This window comes from Charadrius vociferus, unplaced genomic scaffold, assembly GCF_000708025.1.
Source record: "Charadrius vociferus isolate BGI_N301 unplaced genomic scaffold, ASM70802v2 scaffold411, whole genome shotgun sequence".
NCBI classification, from domain to species: Eukaryota; Metazoa; Chordata; class Aves; order Charadriiformes; family Charadriidae; genus Charadrius; species Charadrius vociferus.
In genome coordinates this window covers 775404-801109 of record NW_009646935.1, presented here as the reverse complement: position 1 = coordinate 801109, position 25706 = coordinate 775404, and the positions used below count along the sequence as shown (strand labels likewise).

General features: G+C 40.3%; 1 protein-coding gene across 1 annotated transcript in view; it reads left to right on the top strand.

The window, feature by feature from the left end:
- The window catches only part of FSHR (follicle stimulating hormone receptor), an 80992-nt gene that overhangs the window by 23674 nt on the left and 31612 nt on the right, over positions 1-25706 (top strand). The window contains exon 2 of the mRNA XM_009894821.1: positions 6492-6563. Coding sequence (XP_009893123.1) covers positions 6492-6563 — 72 coding nt within the window. The remainder of the gene's footprint in view (positions 1-6491; positions 6564-25706) is intronic.

Genomic DNA, 25706 nt, shown 5'->3' with positions numbered 1-25706 from the left:
CATTATCCTTTTAATTTAATTCAAAAAAGAAAAGGAAATTGATTTTTAAGGGAGGCCACTGGTAAAGATTAAGGAGTGATTTTTCACGAGCTACTGCACATAGTGCCTTTTAGATTCAGACCTGCAAAGCAGAAAGGCGTCGCTAATAACTTTATCATTGCAGTTCTAATTGTATTTACTTTGTCTGTGCATTGCTTTGTTTAATAGCACACAAACCAAAATATTTTCTGTTTCAGAGATGCCCCCTTACATCACTCCCTGACCCGAAGAGGTTCCCGAGGGGCATACCTGAAAGGAGGACGTGTGCCCTCACAGAGTTATCCTGCATTTTGTCAGTCAGATAGAAGAATGGTTTTCCCTTATATTGCTGAGCATGACATCATACTCTATGGAATATGTTCCTGGTTAGTTCGGGCCACCTGCCCGGTTGTGCCCCCCCTCACCCCCAGCCTATTGCCCACCCCCCCAGTCTGGGCCGGGGGGGGGGGGCAAAGAGAGAAACAGAGGCAGCCTTGATGCTGTGCAAGCGCTGTTCAGCGACAGCTAGAAGGTCAGCGTGTTATCAGTATGGTTTTGGTCAAAAATCTAAACCACAGCACCATATGAGCTGCCATGAAGGAAATTAACTGTCTCCTAGCCAGGCTCCATCCAGCCTGAAACGCGGGAGGGGATCTTTGGTTTCTGTCTTCTCCGTGAAATGTATGTTGCCTGATTTTTCTCTGGAATACTCACCTTTACCTGCGTTTATTATCCCACGAAAGGAATAAACCAGTTGCACAGGCTAGATAACTTGTGCTTTCACAAGCATTCGAAGGGCGTGAGCAGCTGATTTAAGCACATTAGGTGAATGCAGTGATTAGATGCTTCAAGCCAGATTGTGCACATTAGCAAGGGATTACGGTCTCTCCCTTGTAGGTCAATTTACAGGTGTGTAAAGTAGGGGCTCTCAGACTCTCAAATGCATGGATCACGTCTTGGTTGAAAAAACGGATTGCAGAGCTCTTCCTTCATTATTCGATCACGCCTGTGCCATCAGGGTCCCCTTTATGAAATGAATCTGTAGTTACATGAATAGTCATTGTTGGACAAATGTTCTGCCTGGCTTTGGTTTTCCCTTAAGATGATGGAGTAGCTCTCTGAAAAGACAAGCCAGTAGGATAGTGGGAGTGGTATTTTGTCACTGCCGGTGCCATTCCTTGCGATCCTGTCAGCCGTATGGAGTCCCAGCCTCAGCACCTCTGGGAATTGAGCAACTGATATAAATCTTTCTCTGTTTTTAAATTAAAGCCTCGTGAGTGGTGAAAATAGCTTTCCAGCATGATACGAATGCACTCTAAAGGCTTTAAAACCAGAAAGCAAATAAACACAATCTTTTTGCATTTAGCTTGATGGTTTTTGAAGCCTGATGTTTTAGCGTCCGATTTCTGAGTTTTGGAGTCCTCTCCGCCTGCTGGCAGAAAGGGGAAACTGTAGCTATGTCTGAAAGCAGGAACAAGCTGCTTAATAGATTACAGAGATCTTCCACACGGGCAGCTGACTAGGAAAAATACTTTCATGTTCATGTATATCTGCATATGCCCCTTACTAGTGAGACGTTTACTAGAACCAGACCCTCATCATAGCAAAATCATATGGCAACGTGAGCCCCTTTCAATGAGCTAGGGGCTTACAAATGTTCTTCATAAATTTAAATTAAATCAGATTTAGCTCAAAGGAATCTCGTGATTTATTCCAGTGAGAATTAGGACAAAAGTTTAGGGCCAAAATGACACAGCTCAATTGATTTATGCTATCTGGGACACAGTCTGCAGTATCTATTTGTCTCCTATTACAGCATGAAAAGCAAAATAGTCTTTCACTGTTGCATTGACTAATCAAGCAAAAATAGAGAAAAAAACGGGCCAGGATTTTGTTGGGTTTTGTGTTTAATCAAGAGCACACTAATAGGTCATGGCATCATTTTGTCTTCTCCTGATGTAAAGCAAAAACTCATCTGCTGCTTGTGCTGGAACCTCCAGCACATCTCCAAACCAGAAAACAAAAACAAAGAAACAACCAAAGAAAAGAACAAAGAGTAAATTTAATTTCACTGTAAATCTTTGTTTGACAAAATACACATTGCTGCAGAGGATTAGAAGGTGATAGCATCAGTCTATTAGCTCAGAGATTAAAGTAAAATGTTCTTCGAAATCCTATCACGTTTATTTCTTTGGAACTGAATTTAGTGATTTAGCATTATGGTCACCAAATCTTTTTTTTTTTTTCCTTTTCTTTGGTCCTTAAGTTATAAAGTTTATAGTATCTGCTTGATATAGTTCATTTTAACATCATGAATTTGCAATTTACATGAGCCAGGGAAGATAATTCTACAATGCGCACACTTTCTGATTAACTGTGTGTGACTTAAGTAGATCTGAGAAATGAGTTTTAAAGAGTGTTTTGAAAGACCTAAATACAGCCATGCTTTATGAAGCAGAAATTAATTTATTTTTTTTAACTAGTCTAATTTCTGATAATCAGTGCAGTCCTTTGTTGCACAAGGTTATTGCCAGTGGTGGTGGGCGTTTGCCAAGGAAGGGGGCTGGGAGGAGAGGGCACCAGTGCAGTGCGAGAGTAAGTTCTGGTGGAGAATTTACGCACCAGAGCATCTTCATAATTGTTCAAGAAAAAGCTTGTGGGATCAGGGTCTGAGAACTCATTTGATGAATATGCAAAATACATCATTTTGTATATAAACAGCTAACCTCACAGTTACAGTGTATTTATATTGATTTGCTTAATGTGCACACTTCACATATTTCCTATGCACTAGAGACATTTAGCGGAAATGACCTGTATGGGTCCACTTTTTTTATCTTGTAATTTACCAAGTCTTTTTAATCACCCATACCTTGGGCACCAGATACTTGAATAATGACAGCCAGTCCTCCATCCCATCGTGATGAGGTCAGTCTGATTTCTGTCACTGGATTCACGTGGGGCTGGATGGAAGAATATTAATTTTTCTGGAGGGTTTTTTTTTTCCCCTTCATGTCTTATGTTCTGTCTGTCTGAACTACTTTAGCTGCAGAAGACTATTTTAGGAAAAGTTCCATAAATCTCGTCATAACTGGAAATGTTAGAGAGTTATTCAGGAACATTTTACCAGTACCTGCTGATTTCTGTTGTTTGCATCATGTCCTCTATAGGCTTTGAGATTTAAGTTGGGACTATGATATTTCTCTTATACTGGACACAGCCGTACAAAAGCAAGATGTATTTGGGTTGTTTGCTCTTCGTGGTGTTATAAAGTGGTGTAAATCACCTGTGTCGGTGGCTTCATATTAACTGAGACCTCACTGTTTAAAATAACCAGGTTTAGATGTCTCTGTATAAATAAACAAATCAGTAGGAGATAGTTCTACCCTAGTTGGGTATCTGGCTCTGGGTTTTCAATTCTATGCCATGCACTGTGTGTTTAGGCTTTTCAGTGCTTTCCTTGCTGGTGCCTAAGTGCTAACACAATTTTTTAGGACCAAATACTGCATCTCTCCATTAAGCACATGTTTTTGTTTACTCGTTTGTCTTGACATGAAACATACTTGAATGAAGGTGGGCTTTATTCATTTCTTTGACCATAAAATAATGCCAGCAACAAAACTGAGGAAATGCTTTTCAATTATTTCCTCCGTGTACCTCAGAAAGAATTGGTACTGAACAGCCAGTATCTCAAGTTAAGTAAGGATTGATTCTTGGAGCCTAATTTGTGAGATTTATTGACAGTACAGCATTTGGCTACTTATAATAGACTCCTATTCATTATACAGTTGATAATTCAACAAGTAACTGATTCTCATTTTCAGTGTTCGTTATACCATTAAGGCTGACTTTATTAGCCTACTCAGGGATGTTTAAAAACAATTAACCTTAATTTTTTTAAGTGGAATGTGAGACTTCAGCTATTAAACTTCAATTCTACTTTAAGTGCTCCGGGGCATTAGACATGTGGCTCCTGAATTCTGGTACCTTATTAGTGCAGGATAGCAGGGTATTCGACAAAGAAACTCAAGGTTTGATTTTCACTTCTGTGCACTTGTGGCGTTGCTCATATGGATAACCTCATCTATGAATGAGGTTCCCTTCTTTTAATTAGTTTCGGGATCAGGCTGTAAATTCTTGTTGTGGCAAAGCATGGCGTAGGCCAGGGTTTAATTAAAGAATGGCAAACCTCCTGATGATCTGCGCCTGCAGAGAGAGGATTCATTTTAGAATATTGCCATAAAAAAAATTGTAGGTGGCTTTTCAGACGGAGCCCACTTTCTAGGGCTCCAAAATTAGGTGTGCGTTTCTACAAAGGAGAGTTTAGGAAAGGTTTCAAAGCAGATCAAAGTTAAAGAGTTTCCTGATGGATCAGGTTTTAGCACTAAGCCTGCTGGCTCTTCTGCGAGGATCCATTGTACCTATCTGCACTCCGAAAGCACAGCCGTAGCTTTGCATGCATTACACCGGCCGTGTTTTCAGTAGGGCTTTACAAATTGCCTAATCCAGGTTAGCACTTTTCTGGAAGCTCTTTTAATCCTTCTAACGTTTGCATAATGATCTCAATAGTGTAATTCTTGTGTGACAGTGTGTTGAAGCTCTTTCTGATTTACGTTAATGATAGCACAAGGATAATGGAATACCAAATTGACTTCATCATCTTTCAGGACTGAGAATACCATAAATTTCAATGTTTAAAAATCTGTTGGGGCCAAGTTCACTCCTGGTGTAATCACAGTGACATGTCTAGAGCTAGGTGAGGCGTGCGTTGACTTTGTCCCACTTCAGCAAATATTAACTCATATTTGGGAATTTAAACAAGGGGGTAGATTTTACTAAAGACTTGCACTTAAAAAATAGGAACCTTTCACAGTGGTATTCTATTCGAATAATACTTTTTTCCCTAAGACTTTGATTAAAACATGATAATCTCCCATGAAAATTCTAAACTAATCGGCTGAAATAAAAAATAGATGAGGGCTGCATGAATACTTTATGTGAACAGTAAGAAAGTAAGTCTCTAGTTTTGCGGTATTGTGTTAAAATTTGCAGGACCACACAGCAGGTAATACCAGGCTGAGTTGCCATTTCTGTTCTCCTGCAGACATTACAGTAAGGCAGCACAGACACGGGCTGAAAGGCAATCCCAAGCAGCCGTGTGAAACCAGTTCTGAGATGATAAAAATGAGGGATGGTCTGGCAGGCATGCTCACAGCAAAAAAGATCTCCGTAGTAATTCAGAAAACAATTGATTTCCGTTTCCACAGGAAAACAGATGATGAAACTGAATCACAGGGTGATATTCATGTATGTAACACAGGTGATGTTTTTCATAAGAAAAAGAAAAGGCTATTTTTTAACAACTGTCGCTCAATGCAACCAATATTATCTGATGCCCTGCTTATTTATCTGTTTGGTGTTTAATACCTGGGAGTTTGAGTATGACTTTTATTCTCAGCAGAGAATACAAAAGTACAATATTTCTCCCTACAAAATCTCTGTGGGCTTTCTCATGTCTCAGCTATGCTTTCTTGACCTGGCATCTAGTCATAAGCGTATCATGTGAAGCATGTATCTTGATGAGCAAGTCGTGTTAATATATGCAATTGTTCGTGCTCACTACCTATGAATGATTAAATGCGTGAAAGAAAACAATTACCCAGATAACACTTAATTTCTCCGAGGTGTAGTAGAAACCCTACCTTTCATTTGCAGAGTGCCTTCGAAGGCTTTGTAGTTCTCTTTGTTTATTGTGATAAAAGGAGATGAGCCTAGGTTAACAAAAAGGTTTATGTGATATTTTAAATGTTTTTTCTTTGTAAAACATATTCTGCGACCTTTAAAAAATTATTAAAATGTTGGTTTGGTGCATGTGTGACCAAGTTGCGTATTCCAAAGTCCCAATTTTGTGGTGCATTGTGAACTAATTATAAGAGAGACCGTGAGAAGCAATAAAGGGTATTAAAGTTGCACTGTCGGGAGATTATAGCCGACTCCTTCAATTATCTGTGCAGCAGGTTAAGGCTTATCTTGCACGAGCATGAACGTACCACCTTACAGCCTTGTGTTAGCGACTCGCCGCAGTCTGGCTCCACAGGGCTGCTTCATCCTGTCTTTGAGCATCTCTCAAAACAGAGGTCGACATGAGAAAGACCCTGTCCCCTCCCAGCAAAGCTGCAGTGGCTGGGTCTGGATTTCTTACTGAAGCAAACAGGGAAATTGCAACTACCAACAGATGCTTTTTCCCCTGAGGAGCTCCAGAGGTAACCCAATGCTGTGCTGTAATTTTGGTCTGGGCAGGCAGTTGGAGTCCCATAAAGCCTGTGAACATTACAGCTGTATTTAGGCGCCGAAGCCTTCAGCCTGGAGACTATCCTTGTACCTGTGATAAAGGCCTCTCCTGTGCTGGCGAGGCTGCTACACAGTCCTGTGTTGAGAATAGTGAATAATCGCCCCGTTTTCTCTGTTTTCAGGAGATTTGTCCTCACCAAGATGAGAGTCATTCCAAAAGGAGCTTTCGCAGGACTTGGTGACCTAGAGAAAATGTATGTATTATGTCAATATTTACTAGGAAACAACTGTTTTACTCCAAACAGCAGATTCTGATTGCAGCTCCTTTTATGTCCTGTGAGCAAGTCCCTATCTCTGAGCTTCATCATTTCATCTTTCTGTTTTAAAAAAATAGAAACTTTTTTTTAATGCCCTGTTCCAAAACTTTGTTGTCATAAATAATTTTTTATATCAGCAAGCGGGCAGTCCTCAGTCAAAGTGTTGGTTCAGCAAGGAGTGTCATTGGAATTAATAAATGCAGTGCCATAGCAGAAGATCTTGGCAAACTGATTATTCTGAGAACTTTGGAATGAAACAGTGGAAAAATTAGGGAGGAAAGCACTCCTGTTCATAACAGGTCAGCCAGTTCTCTTTTCAGTGATGAATAAATAGGATTGTTTTGTGCGTGTTCAAAGTCAGCTGGCAGGATGTGTGAGAGAAGTTTCTTACGGGTGATAGGTCTGAAAATCTTAGCACATAAAGGGTGTAAGCACCTAATTTCTGTGAATTTTAGTGATAAGCCTGGAGATACAATTATGAGCGCTTTTGATGAACAGATGTATCATACATTCATGAGTATACTGTTGTGGATGTATTGCAGCTCTCCACTACTCGAATTTAGCGACAGAAAATCTGTGGGTTAACTGGTGCGGGCACCAGAGAGGCTAACGGTCACTGTCCAACCTGAAATATTATGAGGTGTGTTCTGAATTATTTCATGTATGAGCAAGTCACCACATTTTGTTTAGGAACACACCCAATACTTGCACCTCGGCAGGAGAGGGTCACAAACGGGCTGTTCACCCAAGAGGAGTCTGAATGGGGAGACGCACTGAAACGCAGTGCCATTTTCACTGCTGTGTGTGTAACAGCAAAACAAAAAAAGAATTGATTGCTGACATTTCTCTGCATCATTTCCACCCTTTTCCCTCATATTCTTGCATAAGTGATGGATTCAGCAAGAAGGTGAACACACCAGGAGGTATGGTGAGGAAGCGGAAAGGATTTTGAACTTAGAGAAGGATGAAGAACAATCAGGGAACATGCAAGAATGATTGAAGAGCTGCTGGTCAGCAGTGGGTGGTAAAGCTCACATGGCACCTGGCCCTTTCTGAAGCACAAGATCCATTTCAGGGCACTGCTGTAGGTACAGGAGTCTTCTTTTGGCAATTGGTACATGCTAAAACACCTCCAGTTGCTGCAGACCACTTGTTGATTTGAACCCTCATAACCCCATCAAGCAGTGCTTGCGAACGGACATTTTTCTTGCGAAAAGAAAAAGAAAGGCGTACTTTTTTTGTGGTCAAGAGTTACCCGTTAGGAATAAGATCAGCTCTCCATCACCGGTTTTGTTGGCACTTGTTTCTTTCCAGTCCTGCAGGGTTCCTTTTAGCCTAGTCCTTGCGGAAAAATCATTGAGCTCTCTGGACTATGAAGTGGGTTGCAAGCGCATTGTAAACTGCTCCCGTTATCTTTAATTACTCAGAAACCACATGTCAGATATGTATGAAGGTAGCGATTGCGTTGAATGGGGTTATCTCTAAGTGGTGATTTATTGTTAACCAAAAGAATTATATATGGAAATGAGCTCAGTTTGAAAATATATCTATGTACTGTTAGTACATGGAGGAGAAATGGGGACAGACAGTTTATAGCAAAACATCCTTGAAAATAGAAGTCTGATAAATATGCAAATGAGACCAATCAACATCAACAAAGATGCGGTATTTGCAGATGATATGGCAAACAGATAAAATTTGAAATAGCTCACAAATCCTAAACCTAACCCATAAAACATTCATCAGAAATGTTCATGATAATGTAGGGACGAAAATGTGTGTAATCAAATGATAGATTTGCATATAAAAACATAGCCTTTGTATGAAAGCCTTTTTACTCTTGCAAGTTCATGCATAGAAAGGAAGATTAAAGTAAACTGTAGTCTATTTAAGGAAAACAGCTATTAATAATGTGATACCTCCATATGGTAAAATGTGGATAGGCTAATGTATACAAATGAGATACTTCAATGTAGTGTATGTATGCGCTCATCTAGAACTAGGTGAAATAGACTGAAAATTGAGAGTGTGACAATACTTCCTGAGTGTATTAGTGGAGAAAAACAGTATCTTACACAGTCCAGCGTATCTGTACACATGATTTTTATTATTACTAGATCATTTCTAACTGTGTTTCTGAGGAAGGGGTAGGTTGCAAAGCCCAGAAGTTGCATGCAAATGGTGGTCTTTGGAATCATCCATTGAGGATGAGCTGGTTGAGTACAAGTGAAATTAGAGATGAGTCCTCCATGAAAATCTTAACAGATTTCGTATGAAAGCCATTGTTTATGGCTAGTGTGAATGAAGGCTTTCGAATACAGTGACCACGAATTTCTGGTTTTCAAAGAAAAATCATTCAGTAACATTTTTCAGTGTTCCTGCTTTCTCTGTGCATTTTAGTTTCTTCCTAACTACCCACACAGCTTAGAGCTTTGAACAGATGCGTTTTGCCACAAAATATCAAATACTTCCAGATACTTCCAGTCAGGCTCCAGTCACAGTATCCAGGAAAGATCTTGTTTGGTTTCCATTTGGAATGTCCAAAGACTTTCCATAATGGACACTAAGTGACCATGACTCATAATGGAAAAAAGTAGTGTGACCTGGAAACGTCAACATGGAGCATCTGATCTGCCCTCCCTTGTGAAGCTCCAGTTTCAGTTACCAAGACAAAATCTTGTGGATTTAATCTGATTTTTTTATTATTATTATTTCTTTTTATTTGACAAATTACAGACTAGAACTTTATTTGGCAAAATTGTTACTGGAATACTTTTGCCATTTTGAAGTTTTTTTGGAAGAATGAGAGCCCATGTGAACCACCTCTAGCTTGTAATTTTCTTCTCACCCATCTAAATTCCTTCATTTACTGAAAAACCATGAAATGTCCATTCTGCAGATTGTCAGATAGAGAAACAACTTCCCCAAGTATGTTCTAGGACAAAGATCTTTTCTTTTTAGATAAAATGTTTAAAGTTATGAAAGAAACTGACAGGCTCTAATTCTCTGAGATTACTCTTAGGTGCAACTTGAATTTTCTTATAGAAAACTACTTCAGAAACCCACAGATCGGAGGAACAGCCCAACCAGGTTGTTGCTAGCAGCTTTCCAACTTCTGCACAGCTCTGGCTTCGTGTTAATTTAGCAAATAGGTGTTCAGGGAAGCAGATTCGTTATTCTCGCTACATATTTAGTCTACTCCTAAGTCTTAGCCAGCTGGAACGTGGCAACTTGTCTAGACTCCTGCTTAACCAACCTGTTTACACTCCCTGAACTAATTAATCCTCCAGTTACTAAATTAAAAATGAGCCCTATGCAGGCACATACCTGACAAAATCGATTCAACGTGCTCTGCAGCTGCTATGTCATCTTCAACCTGCACCGAAAGTGCTTAATTTGGAGGAGAGACAGTCTGAAGCAATATTAAGTCTCCCTTTTTCTCTTTCTAAGTTTCCTCCTGTTAATACAAGGTAGCAAAGTAGGCTTGTGAATGTTGGTCTAACAAGGCCTGATTTGGGCATCGTATTTATAGGAAGTTTGGTCTGATTCCCTTACCTTATGCAAGCCAAAGAGGCTTCCCATTTGTATCCTGAGGCACAGTCCCCTTGAAAATTCATCATCAGTTATTTATTCTTTTGAAGGGTTTAAACTGAAACATAATGCATTCAATCTCAAATCTAACCTGTGTGTGGTGCAAGGAAATTCTGCCGTGTGGATGAAGTACATCTTGAACTAGAAGGTGTCACAGAGACAGAGCATCTTTATTGGCGCTGCTTTGTAGTTTGGAGTAATGGGAGAAGGGGATTTCTTTAGCTGATTTTGGCAAAGGGACATTTTAAGAACATGAACCGTGCTATGATTAACAGAACTCGAAGACCTAAATCCTTTATGACCTCTGAAAACCCTGGAAAGTGTTAAAACTTGAGTGAATGATACTCAGGCATCGAGTTGATAGAATCTGCCAGAGTTGACACTCCTGGAAACTGATGTCTTCAGTCTATGGAAGACAGCAGTAATATATGTACCAGCTATCTACAGCTTCCTCATGGACTTGTAGAAAAAATCGCTCTGAATCATGCATTTACTTAATTACTCAGTGCATTCAAGCTTTTATGGGTTTTTTTGCTGGGACTGTTGATCCAGTGATGGTTCATATGAACGAATACTGCTGGTCTGTGACCTAGGTACGCGAGCACCAGCTTATTTCATATACAACAACCAACCTGATGTATAATGGTAAAATCTCTCCTGTTTGCCCCAGTAGGCTAGAAGGCAGGCCATGCTTTCCTTTGACTTAATTAGATCAAACTGAGTTACCTTTTATGTTTTGTCGAAACTGAGGTGAGGTACCTGAGGACAGTGGAGACCACTCAATAGAGTGTTTTGAGGCATGTGCTAAAGTACACGGCTGAATCAAGGTGTATTATCTCTTCCTGTGAGTGAGGAAGGAACAAAGTTCTTGGCTTGATTGTAAAAGACTTATCAGGAGAATTTGGCATAGTGGGAAGTCTTCGCTTTATTTAGCAAGTTTTAACAACCTGGCAAATTGGTGGATTCACCATCCAGGCATTCTTTGGCAGTAACCATCAAAGCTATCTGGGCTAGCAAATGGCTAAATGATGGCCATCATCCCATGTGCTCCTGAAATCAGTTTAATTTAAGTCCCAGCATTTGATTCTATAACACTTGGCCAGAAGATTCTATAACAGGCCAAAGATATGGGAAGGAAAGGGGGGAGACAGAATTTGCATGATCACCTAAGGATGAGCAGTCTGTGTTTTCTGCTACCGAGAAAGGTGGTCAGTATTTTGCAGCTTCTCCAATTTTTCTTGCATAGTGTATCGTGTGCTGCCTCATTTGGTATGCAAAAGGATGTGATTAAATAAGATCATTAAAGCTATTTTGAGAAAATGGTGAGGATTGAGTGTAACCAAGACATTTGGAAATTGATTCTAAGCAGGAGTTCCTTTCTATCTTTTGTTGCATCATTTGAATAAATCTGCTATTTATTTTTTTGCAAGAAGCAAAATATGGATTTGCAGGATCTGCTGTGATAGATAAGTTAAATAGTGCATGTTTACAAAAATATTTATTTACATCCCTAAGGTGAAAGGGGGACACGGTGCATTATGTGTACCAAAACATGTACTGAATCAGGTAACAATCACACTTCGGTAATAAATACTCCAGGGTATATTCTCAAGGTGCAACTCCATGGATATTAAATTCTAATTTACATTATAGGAAGTTATGTGTAGCATTCTGCATCTTAAGGGCAGGGCATGAAAATAAGTATGCTACTTAATGCATTTAAATTAGTCTAAATATACGTTTTCTCTCAGGGAACAGAGGACTACAGTTCAAAAACAGTAAGGCGAGTAACCAGCATAAGGAAAGAAATGCAAAGTTTAGGCTGACATCCCAAAAAATAAATGTTTTAATGGGGCCGCTGTTATGATACGCGTCTTTCCTCTCTGTCTGCCTGGTCTGATCCTGCTCAAGTCAGCAGGCGCTAAGGGCTGCCTAGCCATGGCAGGCTGGTGGTTGGGCAGTGAGCAATCACAGGAGGCTTCCTGGTTCCTGCGGGTAGACTTGCAAGTCGCAGATGTCCCCATCCCAACTAACTGTCTGCGTTTGATGGTGATCGATGCTTTTGAACGGGCTCTTTTCTATACTGGAGGGTTTCAGCAGCAAAATCATGTAAGAAAGCTTATCCTCTGCTATACGCGCCGTACGCGTTCCTCAGCCCAGCAGCATCCGGGGTGTCAGTCTTCATTTCCCCATTGCTACACTCTGCCCTTTGAAACGTGTTCCTACAAATGAGATTTGAAAGGCGAGCAGCTATGCCAGCTTCTCCCAGGGGTCCTGTAACACATCGTTGGCGGAGGAGCGCGGCAGAGTAGTGCCTGGTGCCGCTGTCTCTCAGTATGGCCATGAGCGGCTTCTCAAAGAAGTGCCATTACTTCAGATGACCCTTCTGAAGCCTTTGCAAATACCATCCCTTGGATAGCAAACTGAAGTGTTTGGCATGAATACATAGGAAGCCTGGTGTGTTCTTAATTCAATTCATTTCCTGAAAGTAGAAGCTATGCCCTGTGTTCTAAACATAACAAGTAATGAACAAAGATGAGGTCGTTTTTATTATAATCCATAAATGTTTTGCTGCATCATCACCTGGCGTTCTGCTTTTCCCTGCCAAAGCTTATCTGCAGAAGCGATCTTACACTTGCGGTTATTGTTGTCATCCCTTGCACAATTACAAAAATGTGAAGTAGACGTTTATTATCCATGTCAGCAACTCACTGCTGATGTCAAAGATCAAAGATTTTAATTACAGCTTTGTGATATTTCAGTAAATGCATAACCTGATCTCAATCTTGTGCTAACGCTTGGGTGGAACAAAATCATAAGTAAAGTAAAAACTCTTAAAAGAAGAAGCTAGGAAATGTAAAATCAGTTCATACTGTCCATATCAACATTTTCTAATTTTCCTATTGAAAAAGTCCTGGAAAATCATGCTAGTATTTGCATATTTTAATTGAAACATGTTAGAGTACAAGAAAGGAAGGATTCCATAATTCTTTCTGTGTGGTTTTGTATCTTGATGCTTGCTTGCTTTGATAAAATAGATTTAGAAAGGGAAAAAAGAAAATACATTTTGTCATTGCTTCCTTTTGTTGAGCAAGAATGAGTTTTGTGGTAATGAACTGTTAGCAGAATCTTTATTCCTTAACTGCATTGATATGAAGCCAGCATTAGAGACTGAAGTATTTAATGGAAGAATCATCTTGGACATCATTTCTGATCCCTGCTTTATAGCTGTCTAGACACAGAGACAGGTAAAGCAAAAAAAGGAAAATCCACTTACCTGAATGTGTGCTAAATGCTTTAATGCCTCTCCCCAGTGACACACTGTTCAGATTACCTGAATTCGTAAAAGACTAAATGTGGGCAAATGCTTGTGTGAGTTCCCACTCTCCTTTAGGAGGAAACTTCGATCCAATGTTCTTCCTGTCTTTCTCTACGCAAACAAATCAGATAAAATTAAGTGCAGGCTAAACGAAGATAACTCTTTTGCATATCTAAGTATGGGTTATAAATTAGCCTCATTCATTCAAAATAAAATTTGAGGGTCAAATGAACATTTCTAAAAAGAAGGTCCCAGCCCCTGGTCAAAAAAAGTCTCTAAATGGAAATGCGAGGCCTTATTAAGAAAAGGATAGGGAACAAACCAGAAAATACTCACTGAGATGAACACATTCATGGATGTTTTCCACCTGAGGAATAATGGAGCAGGACAAGACTCCTCCATCTGGAAGGAAGACCTTTGATGGGGGATATTGGAGTGGTCTGTACGGCAGGTTCAGTACAGGGAAGGTAGACAGGAGTGATTATTCCTGCCCTTCCTAATACTACAACTGGAGGACGGGATTTCAAATAAAACTAGTAAGTGACAAATAAATAAAAATCCTGAAGGCTGTACTTCTTCACACCACGCACACCACGCATGGTTCAACCAGGGAATTCTGCTCTCAGACTTTGCTGATACGAAGAGATCCTCTGGGAAAATCCGGAGAAGAAAATGCATCTCACCTACTTACGTACCAAACACAAAGACTTGAGCTGCAAATCACCAAAGAAAGTTGACTGAGTATTCAGACGGGCTTTCTCAATAAGCTTGCCCTGCTCTTGCACTGTTTTCTGGGCTTCCCCTACCACCACTAGAGCAAGACACTGGGCAGGATGGACTTCGAGTTTGGCAAGCTGTGGTTGTTCATGTGGAGATACTTGCTTTCTCTGAATCACTCAGTTTTGGAAGGCAACCTCCCTCTAGGTCCTTCCATCAGAGGCATTAAGCTGATTATTGCTACTGATAAATGTAGCAAGGAGCCTCAGAATTGACAGTCATCCTGTGGTGCAGAATTAATGCTATAATCTTTCTTCTTTTGTCCTGTGAGGTATGCTTTGTGCATACTGAAGAGGCTGATATGTTCGCTTACTGGCCAACTTTCTGAGATTCATCTTGGGGGCTTTTGGGTGGGTTTTTTTCTTTCAAGAGGGGCCAGAACCAGTGTTGTAAAATGTAATTTATTTTTTTTTCCCAAAAAAAGTGTCACTTCTTCAAGTTCCATCTCTTCCTTCCAAGAGCTTCACTCTAATTTGAAGTAAAGGAAGTTTCAATTTATGGTTTATTATGAGATTCTTGTACTTTCAAAGTAGAATCAGTGACCTTCTAAATGACTTTCTAAATATAAAAATACATACTTGCTAAGAAACAAAATAATTCTTATGCTGGCTGAGCAATGCATTTATTAAGCTTATATACGTGTATCAGAAAATGAGAACTCAGGATTTCTGGTTCTAATTACATTTTGTATATTCAAATGTAATTCATAGCTCATACATGGCAAAAGGTGGTTCTCATGTTATGTTTCAGAATATTGCTCTGATTTAAATAATTACCCTTTTCTTGTTAAAATGAGTATATTCAGTTCTGATATAATTATTCTAAATAATATATATAATTCTAAATTATTCTAAATAATATATATTATTCAAAATAATTCTTTTTTTAAAAAGGATAATTGTATTTTGTGTATTAGTTACATATTAACTCTGAAATTTCTGGAAAGAATTCAGAATAAAATTTATTGACTTGAAAACGAAGAGAATCGTAAACACAAGATTAAATCAAAATTAATACAAGTAAGCAGCATTAAAGCCAACAAATATATTTTTAGAGAGTTGTAAGAGGGTTATTATAAAAGTGTTTATTTCCACCAAAAAAAAAAATAAATCTACATGCTTGTGTGAAATCGAGTAACAAAGCAATTCTGAGAGGAAACACACGTATTCAGAATTACAGTGGTTGCCCCTCCCTCAGTTGCTCAGCTCACACATGTACACCTCCACCCCCTCCGCCTGACAGACGTACTGGTGAGGGTCTCTGTCTCCTGCTGCACCATGGGGCTGTGCTAGTGGGAGTCTGTGGGAATTCAGGTGACGGCATATCCCAAGAGGCATCGGAGTGCCATCTCCTTCCAGATATATGCAGTTTCTGGATTTGCTTTAAAAAATGCTGCTATTAAAAAAAAAGAAAAAAAAAAGAAAAAAGTATGAATTAGAAAGGAAAGTTCTTTATTCATGAGAAAACAGGTGTTTATAGGATTTTTTTTCTATTAAACTTGTGTGTGTATCTAACTGTACCAGTGAGTGAGTGCAAAAGGTGTGACCTACTTGAAATTGTGCCCGATTTGCTCTAAATGGGATTTTCTTCAATATTTATTGTTGCTGCTCCTAAATATTTTTTGTTAGAAGGAGGAAGGCTGGTGCCAGATTGGAAATGGTAATTCAATTTCAGGAGGATTTCAGAAACACCTTCCCATATTAATTTTATCTAGCTTTTCTGTTTATTTTAGAAATAATGTTAGTGGAATTGGCATGTTGCAATGAAGGATTGTTTCCCGTCGCTATACAAATGCTGCTACAAACCTCAACGTTTATGGAAAACAAATGTTGAGATGAAGTCAAGACATTTATTTTCTAAGCAGGAGATGTTGATTCTGTGACAACATTATACTGCACAGCCTTTATTTCTATTATGCCAAATGATTGATGTGGATTTAATCATTAGTTTGATGGTTGCTTTGCTCAGTGGAGAGGCAGCTGAGCATTTTATCGTTATTAGTGAGCTGCATTTTGATTTTTCTATCAAAGACACTGCTGGCCCCTATTCATCCCAGGTGTAAAACCAGAGATTCGCTGTACCCATTGTCTGGTTTGTGACCAAGCCAAGAACAATTTGCTCACAAAATGCTGTGAATATTTGTTTTGATTTCTCAAGCAGGAACATGTTTTTGATGAAGAGTTCCAGATATGTGCTTGATTCTTTAAAAATAAGTAAAGAGTGATATACCCTTTGTGAGTAAACTGCATACTGCATGGTAGAATAGATACGCATATATATACTTGCATACATACGTATGTGTATATATACACATAGAGTAGTCTGGAAAAGATGTAAATTGCTAGGATTTAGAACAGAAGACAGATACGGAACCATAAAATATTTTGAATGCTTGGGGAGCCAACACCGCAGATGGAAATTACAAATGATTGCGAGAGAAATGCACAATGCTGAAAAACTATTGGTGTCTGTGCATTTTCCAATGCAGTCAGCAGAGGGTTAGGAGCTGGGGACAGGGACAGGCTGGTGGCTTTCCTGGTTCAGAACCTCGTCCCCGAGAGCTGCTGATGCCAATTGCTGAAGGAGGACGTTCAAGATAATGTTTCTGGAACAATTATGGAATAGCTTATCCATATGGAGAATTTATTTTGTCCATCTCATAGGGTGCTCTCTTCTGAGGAGGAGAAATGCACCTAACAAATAATGAGCTATTCAACACAACTTTGTGCTGTGAAGTTTCTCCACTGAAACAAGGGATAATGCAGAATTTCACTTGTGGACTGAATTAAAGTAGTCTTTGTTGTTTGGAAGCATCATTTACTTCTGTCTTGTTTGTCTGCTCAAGAGCACAAAAATTTACATCTTTATCTGGAAATGTTTATCCTTTCTGGTGTAATTATGAAGTGAAGGTACTCATTAGACATGTCTAATCCTTTTGTCAATCTTTTATTTTGAATGTGATTTTATGATGATATGTTTTTCAGCTTTATTTTCCGTATTTTAAAGACTCCTTGTGCTGGATTTGTAAGATTTTGGATTTTCCCATCTGTGCTGTGAGAAGATGAGCATGACATGGTGAAAAGGATTTACTTATTTATTACTTCTGTTCCCAATTAGATAATGTTCTATAGGAAAACTGGCAGCGGCAGAGCTCCCTGGAGGAAGGCGGACTGGGTATTCCCTTTGCGGGCTAATGGGCATGTTTGGAGGGGAGCAGCTTTGAGGTACTACAAGTGGCAGAAGGTTTACAGGCCAGAGATGGATATGTGTCACTCAGTGAGTGTGTTGGAGAGCAGGGAGCGACCCTAGAGGGGATGAACAGGGTTTTGCAGGAGGTCTCGTTAGAGATTACTGCCACGTGGAATAAGTTATTGAGGAACTTCACACCTTCTCCAAAGGCTCTGGATGTCAGGGGTGAGGGGCTATAAACTCTTCCCCATTCTCTTCTATCTAGCCAATGTTCTTTGTGTTTTTTTCTGCTTTTAAGGTAATTATTCTAGTTTATGTTCTAATTTTAAAAAATGGCTTTTTTGAGCCTGAAATCATTTTGTTGTTCTTCGGGGCGTTCTGTACAGAGGAAGGTCAAGACACATTGCCTCAAAGCTCATGGCTTGCAGTGCCATCGTACTGCACTATCCAGCCTGTCTTGTCATTACATTTTCACTGTGTGCCGCATCTTGACTCCTCCATTCCCCAAGCCCGACCCTCTGTTTGGGGACCCGGAGCTGCGAGCCGGAATGTGCTGAGGCTGAAGGCACAGCCACGGTGGAGAGGTAACCTCCGGTGGGGAATAGAGGAGAGTGCCAAGCGGCAGCACGTTTTTACAGAGGCAAGCAAATAGATCACAGTTCATCTGCAACAGCTGCATGCCTAGCCGTAATTGACAACACACAGTGTTTATTTAAAAAATAAAGTTTGTTTTTGCCTGTATTTCTTGGTACTAGAGTAAAACATTCTAACAAGTAAAGTGGATTTTCATGAGCCTTCACCTGTCAGTACCAAGGAGCCTGTTTTGTACTCCCAAGACCCAGAGTACCTCTGAATAGCACATCATGTTTTCATCCTAGTGTGCTTTCAGGGTGAGAGATAACATGTTAACGACTGAAAAAGGCTATAAAAATGAGGTGGAAATTGTGTCAGGATGGGCGATCCCTCAGGTCGCTAGAAGGAGGACTTCCTAATGGGATCTCAGTTAAGCACCACGAAGGTTTAAAACCCAGGGGGCATCTTCCTGTGAACTGGACTGTCTCACCTTATCCCAGGTTTTAGGGATCCTTCCCACACAGAGAGAATGATTTCAGATGCAGCTCCATTGATAAAAATCTATGACATTTAGTCTTGATTTTGATGGCGTTCAGTCAACATCAGTCCCAGCAATGTGAGAGTAAGGTGTCTTTTTATCTGCAGATCTAAGGATGCTCCTATTCTCCATATTTTGAGAATTTGTTGGCAGGTTAAAAGCTTTCTGCAATCCGGGTAAGTGGCAAAGCTCTCATTTGCCACAACTGCTTTTGTTCATAGGAGAGTGAGTAATAGCAGAACAGCCACCATCCTTTGGGGAAGATCGTCCAGGAGCCCGCTCCTCCTCCTCTTCTTGCCGTTATTGACTCTCAGTAGCCTTTTTAAAAATCTATAGAGCTTACTCCAGCGCTGACCTTGTCTAATCGTATTGATTGTTAGTAACTGAAGGCTAATTAGGAAGCAAGTTGCTATGGTAATTCTTGAGTCATACATATAAAGAGAAAATGCTGCTAAAACCACTAGTGCGTGGTGACTATTAGCATAGTTAAACAAATTAAAAAATATAATTCATTCAGATTTATTCTGGCATTCAAATGAAGATACAATATGCAACAAGGAGGTTTTTCCCTTGCTACCACATTTTCCTCTTTCATAGGGATTTTGTGCTTTTATTTGTTGTTGAGAGAGTTATGCATAATTTTAGGACTAAATGACAACTCTGGGTTGTTCTTCCCCACACACACCGCAGCCCCCACAAAATATGTCACAGCAAGGTTCATGTGACAGGAGAATGACTCAGGCGAAGGGTAATGGGACTTGGAACCCCCCAGATTTCTAGGTCACTTGTTCATATCCAGTCCGCATGTGCGTGATGAATGGTTTATTTTCGCATGGGTGGGTTGATGGCTTGCATACCATGAGATGGTGATCTCAGCCCGTGCCCTCGGGAGATGGTGATTCATTGCGAGCTAGGGCTGCAGCAGCTGGCTTTCAGCAGCAGCCTCTTTTGGCCAGACTTTGAAATGGCTCTGCAGCAGAGCTGGTGTCTCAGTGGGTGACCACGCTCCATTGTGGGGCACCGCGGGAAGGCTGGATTGCTTTGGCTGTGCTGTGCCTCATCTGTGGATAAGTGGAAGATTTTGCCAGTCACATCTAATAGCGTCCTTTCACCTTATTTTTAACTAAATGTGACCCAAAGGAAAATCAAGGGTGTTCTCCCCTGTTTAATGGGGGTCTTCCTTCTCCTCCTTTGGCACCTTACTAACTAGTCATGTCACGCACAAATCTTAGCTCTCCTAATGAGTCTCCATCTGCACATCTTTAAGGAGGAGGAGGAAGATATAAAAGCACGTATCCTGTTGCTACCCTTCTGGGCGGTTTGAATGACGAGGCAAAATGTGTCTAGGAGAGCCACAGGACTGGATGGGAGATAGAATTATACTGAGTTCCAGTTATATCCAAGTGAATGTGAGGTTCTCTGCCTCTCTCTCAGTCTTCAGTGGGTGAATGTCCTTAAATTGACTTTAGCAACACATAAAGAAAAAAGTGAGCAGAAAGGCAGCTGCTGTGTAGCATGAATCTCTTTTAACAGGTCTCATAAATAAATGGAGTATTCTCTCTACAGCTTCTTGGGACTTGTACGCTCACAGAGTTGCATTCATTTAACTGAAAATAAGATATAAAATTGATTCCTAAGAATTGTGTGCCACTTAAAAGCAAAAAAAACCCAAACAACCAAACACCAAAGCCCCTAAAAGATAGAAGCATGTTTAAATTGATTAGGATCGACTAAATCAGAGTAAAATTACTTGAACAATAAAACAGAAACATCTGTTTTGGGGCTTTGCATGGTCCTCGAGTTAGATAGGTGCTACTGTAGAGACAAGTCCTGAGCCTGCCATTTTGAAGTACCCCCTTTATGTTACCAGTAATTTAGCCCCCAGGGAAAGCACAAATTAAAAGCCTTTGTACTTAGCTGCTGCCTAATCTGTCCTCACCAAAGGCTCCCAGCTGGACAGAGGGCACAAAGGATTCACCTGGGGGAATCTCTTAACCAGAGCCATCCTACAGAACCATCTTCAAACTAATAGAAATAATATAATGAAACCTTTGTGCAGAAGAATGAGGTGTGTGCTGGTACTGTTGTTTGCTTTCTGTTTGCTATACCTTTCTGCATGTAAGAAAAATGCACTCCTGTCCAGGGATCCAGTCCAAATCCCTAAGGATTTGGGTATCTTCAAGGCAGAACGTCTTTCAGAGGGATCTCTGATCATGTTCCGTAATTTGTCTTATATTTGTTTCTTCATTTTCCTCTTAAAATAACCCAAAAATTCATCTTGTGTTTTCAGTCTGATGGAAGAAACAATATAGCAATTGCCTTTTAGTTTTTAATTCAGTATTTAACATACACAAAAAAATTCATTTAAATCTGAAAACTAAATTGCTCTCACAGGGTTGCCTTTGAGTGTGTGTACTTTTGTGTCCTTTTGTGTATTGACCTGTGTGCTTTCTAGAGACAATACTGATTTGAAATTGCAGGAAAATATGCACTCCTCTAAAATGTAGAATTTTAATGTAAATACAGATCCAATACATTAAAACCAATTGATTTTCATGCCTTCTGCTGCAGAAATCTCCTTCAGTCTCAACTAAAGCAATGATAGTAATCACAAATTATGGATTTCGTTTTCTTTTTTTATTTTTAAGTGTATTCCATCAACGTGACTTTTCCAAATGGTAATTTTTGTGGTTTGGGATCTTTTCGGGATTTTTTTTTTCCCCTCTTTCATCAGTAGTATTTTTTCAAAATGTTTTACTGGAAACAAAAAAGGTTTTGCCAGGCTTGTGTACTGTGAAAACACTGTAAGTTCCAGTTTGTTTACATCAATACAGAAGACAGACAGAAAAATATTGTAAGTATATGCAATGCAGTACAGCAAAGGAATAGACACAGCCACTTCTAAGGAAAACATCCTTTTTTTTTTTATTCAAGCCATGTTTCTTGTTCAGCCTCCTTCTTTAAGTGCTGGGGCTGGGGTGGAAGATTCTGCTTACTTTTCCCTTGATGAAGAAGGAAGAACTACTTCAGATGAGGTTTTTTGCATCATTTCTAGCTCCAGCTTCTTTCTATGTCCCCAGTCAGATATGACCCAGGTTGGTGTGAAGGAGAAGGGCTCCCAGGGAGATCAAAGTGCTCTTACATAGGAGAAACAGGTCATTCCCAAGTGGCCAGGAATTGCCTTTGGGTTCTCAAAGGTTTTGCCTCGTGCCTACCGAGACTCCTCTGGGGCAATCAGTACTGAGGGCTCCCCATCAAGGGCTGAGTCAAATCTGAGGACTTTCTTATTAAAGCACTGCAACAGATAGGAGGAAGCCGTTGTTTGCCTGGTGTTTCCACAAGCCTGAGCGCACAGCATAGTTCTGGCAGAAGCCCTTCATGGCATACATGAGCAACTGCCTTGTGAACAGGGTTGGATGTGCAGAAGGGCCGCTGCTCACTGGTATTTGTGATTAAGCACCATTGTGTGGCCATGGGCCTATTATTTTCCTTGCTTTTATTAGATTACTGTGTGTGTGCACACACAAACATAGAAACATGTCAATAAATTGAGTTTGGGCCCAAGTTTTATGACTTGTTCCCTTCCCCCTATTAAAACTTTATCTGTGTGCAGTCTTGCAGTGTTTGCAGGTGAAGAGGCTTATTTGTGTCAGGGAAACTCAGGTGGAAGGATGTGATTTTCCAGGGCTTCATAGTGGAGTTCAGTTATTTGTCGAATAAGACTCTAGATGTATCGAAACAGGCTCCTTTTTGTTGCCATTAGCCACTTGCCAAAAGTGTTAGGGATTGTACATAATTCCCATGTTTGTATAGTATGTCACCTCTACATCCTTCAATATAGAACCTGAAGATTTGGGCTTAATGGTAATTTTTTTTCTGCTTATCATAGCACAGTACCACAATCAGATAAATAACCTGTATTGCACACTTGTTTTGTAAAACTTTTGACTCAGTAGCTTCTTGCTGGCACTTGTGTTTTCTCTAGCAGTCTGCTACAAGGCAGAGGTTTGGTTTTAACTTTGGAAGCATAAAAGAAGATCCCTTTCCCAGGTAGGTTATATCTGAGGGCCCCAACCATGCAAATATTTATGCAATGGCGCCAGAGTTCAGGGATAAGAGTTTGTAGGGTCAAGGCCTCAGTTAGGCGCAACCCATAAGAATAGTAAGTAATTTTTATGTAAGGGAAGAATGAATGCAAATAGAAAAGACAAGGAAATCTCTGTGCTGGAAAAAGGTATTTCACAGGGAGACTGTAACATTGAATAAGAGAAACCTAAATCCCTTCAGGAGGACTTTTGAAAGATGTAGTGGATGGTGTTAGCAGCTGGAAGTTAATGTCTGTATTCATAATTGTGTTTAACATTAGGCAATGTTAGTATTTTTCTCATGATGGGTCAAGTCATGGAGATTTATTTTCACTGAAGTGGGTGTAACATACTGCATGATATGCTCAGATCCCTCTCATAAGCCTGGGAAGGTTTTTAATGCCAGAACTGAGGAGTAAGAGGGATTTTTTACAATTTTCCCTCTTAGCTAAAAAGTTTAATTGTACGTGTGTGAAGCACTTGCTATTCTCGATCTTCCCGTTTCTCTAATGCATTGTAGTTAGTAATGAACTGTCCTCCAGAGGCACTTCTTGTGCACGTGTGCTTCCTTAAACCATTTTAAAATTGTCTGTTGAAGTGTCTGGGAACATCTGCTTCAAGATGGTCTGTTTGGAAAGGTTGTCACTGGACTTTGGGTCCTGGAAGCCACATGTTCTCCTAATCCAAGACAGTCTGCCTGTTGATTTTCCCCAGAAATTATTTTCCCCTTTTCCTCATTCAGCTGCTTTCCTGAGTGACTATCCCAAATGTAATCTCCTCATCTGCCTGGGTCATCTTAATAAAACTATTCATCATTAGCTGGCTATCAAAGCCAAGAGAGAAGTAATAAAAGATAAGTGGCAATAAATGCTGCTAGCCCATTTCCATGGAATGTGGGCATGATGCTTGTGTCAGCATCTCAGAATGAAGAGGTCCCTTCCTCAGCTGAACAACCGTCTTTGTCTGCCAGTGTGGTCTCAAGGTCCTCTGGAGCCCATCGCGTCTGAGAAAAAAGTGTCATTTGCTATGGTGGGTGTTTCATTCTGGAGACATTTTTCTGCCTTCCCTACAAGGTTTCACAGTCAAAGGTAAAATTTCGTGATGCCCGAATGCAGGGGACAGCAGGTACATCTGCCTCAGCGGCTGGAGGGCACTGAGTTACAAACCCCTTTTCTCTGGTGTGGAGCCAGCATTTCTGCGGAAAGCTGCCGTTTCCTCCAAAGGACCCCGTCCTTGCTTGTTTGACTTTGCAAAGCTCCACGCATTTTCAGCTTTGCTAGCAATAAACTGAAACTAGTATAGTACATTCCCTTAGTGCTAGAGTATGAGGAGATAACTACCCCTCCCCAAACTGTACTGATTATAAAATCAATTCTTATAACGATGTGGCTTCTGCTGTTGGATCCGGTCGTTATCAGTTCCAATTCTGCAGACTAATCGCACGCTTTTTCAGATTAGAGAGACCAATTTAAAACCATTACATGGACAATTAATTTGATGCAACCAAACTCTCAACAGACTTTCATCTGGATTGCTGGCATGGTGCTAAAGCACCAATAGAAATAAAATCCCCTTTGCTTCCGTCTGCTGTGCAGAAATTTGCATTTTATTTTTCCCATGCCCGCATTGATTTATTTGAGAATATGGTGTCATGCCCTTTGGAGAAGGCAGGAAGACACAGTATTGGTGCCTCCTGATAATCTCCTTCAAAGACTTACATGTACACGGTTTTGCTTTAAGTGTGAAATCGCTATTAATACTCAGATGGTTAAACGGGTATCCCACTTATTTAGTCAGGTCAGTACAACGCGTGTGTATATCTTGAGCAAAGTAAAGAGATGATGAGAAGAGTCAGTGCTTGAATTCCTTTTTGAAATGTCAATAACTGCTAAGATATATTAGCCTGTAACTCCCTGATGTTCAATAAATCATGGTAGAGAGACAAGTTTTTCATGTTCACAAGGAAAGTGGCAGAAGAAAGTGTCAACTATCTATTTTTGAAAGGTCAAAAGTCTCTAATACTTTTAAGAAAAATAGCTTTTCTTTTGTAACCTGTTTAAATCAATGTAGTAGCATTTTGCTGTCACTTTAGAGGGAAGATTTCAGAAGGAGATTTCAGACTGGCTTGTTTCTGATCAGACTGAAAGAAATAAGATCTCCTCCGTCTACAACACGGAGACGGTGGTAGCCAGGTGTTTCATTTCTCCGTTCGGACACATCGCAGGCTGTTGCCTGTGGTGCTTACCCAGTGAGTGCTGGGCAGGATTGCCTGTGTGACCCCACACTACTGCTAATTCATTCTTAAGCTTGACATAAATTGTGGCATCGGTCAAACCACTGAGTAAAACTGACCTGGCAAATTGCTCTAAAGGGTATTCATATTTAAAGACAGTGGGGGAAAAGATAAAAAAAAAATTGGCCTTTTTTTCCTTCCCTTTTCCCTTAAATCAATGCCAAGCGATTGATTTGTTGCAGTGCAGAGAGCTCTGTGAGGCCACTTGCGCTGGGAATCAGTACCCAATACCTCCAGTATTGCTGCTAATTGCAGGTACCTATAGAGTGAAAAAAATTATTCACGGGAATCCACAGGATATGTATGTCACAAAAAAACTGCCTCAAAGGCTGAGGATGAAAGGCCAAAAGGCCCAATTATGATATATCGCAGGAAACACGAGGTGAACAGATCGTTATAACTACATACAGCCCATATACGTACCTGCTCTGGAAGGGAATTTAAGGAAAGCTGGAGGAGTTTGTGGAGAGTGGGTGGCACCCAGTGCTACAGAGGAGGGCAGTGTGGCTGGAGAGGGGGAAATCCCCCCTTCACACTATGTGCCATGTCTGCAGGCACCAAACAAGTGCCTGAGAAACCTCGGTGCGCAGGGCAGCCCCCTCTGCTAGTTTGCCACGGGGAGATGAAGTGCAGAAATCCATAAATCCCACATTTACTGTGGTTGTCATACAGCCAAGCTCACCAGCTGGGCACCAGTTACTCTGTGTCATTCCTG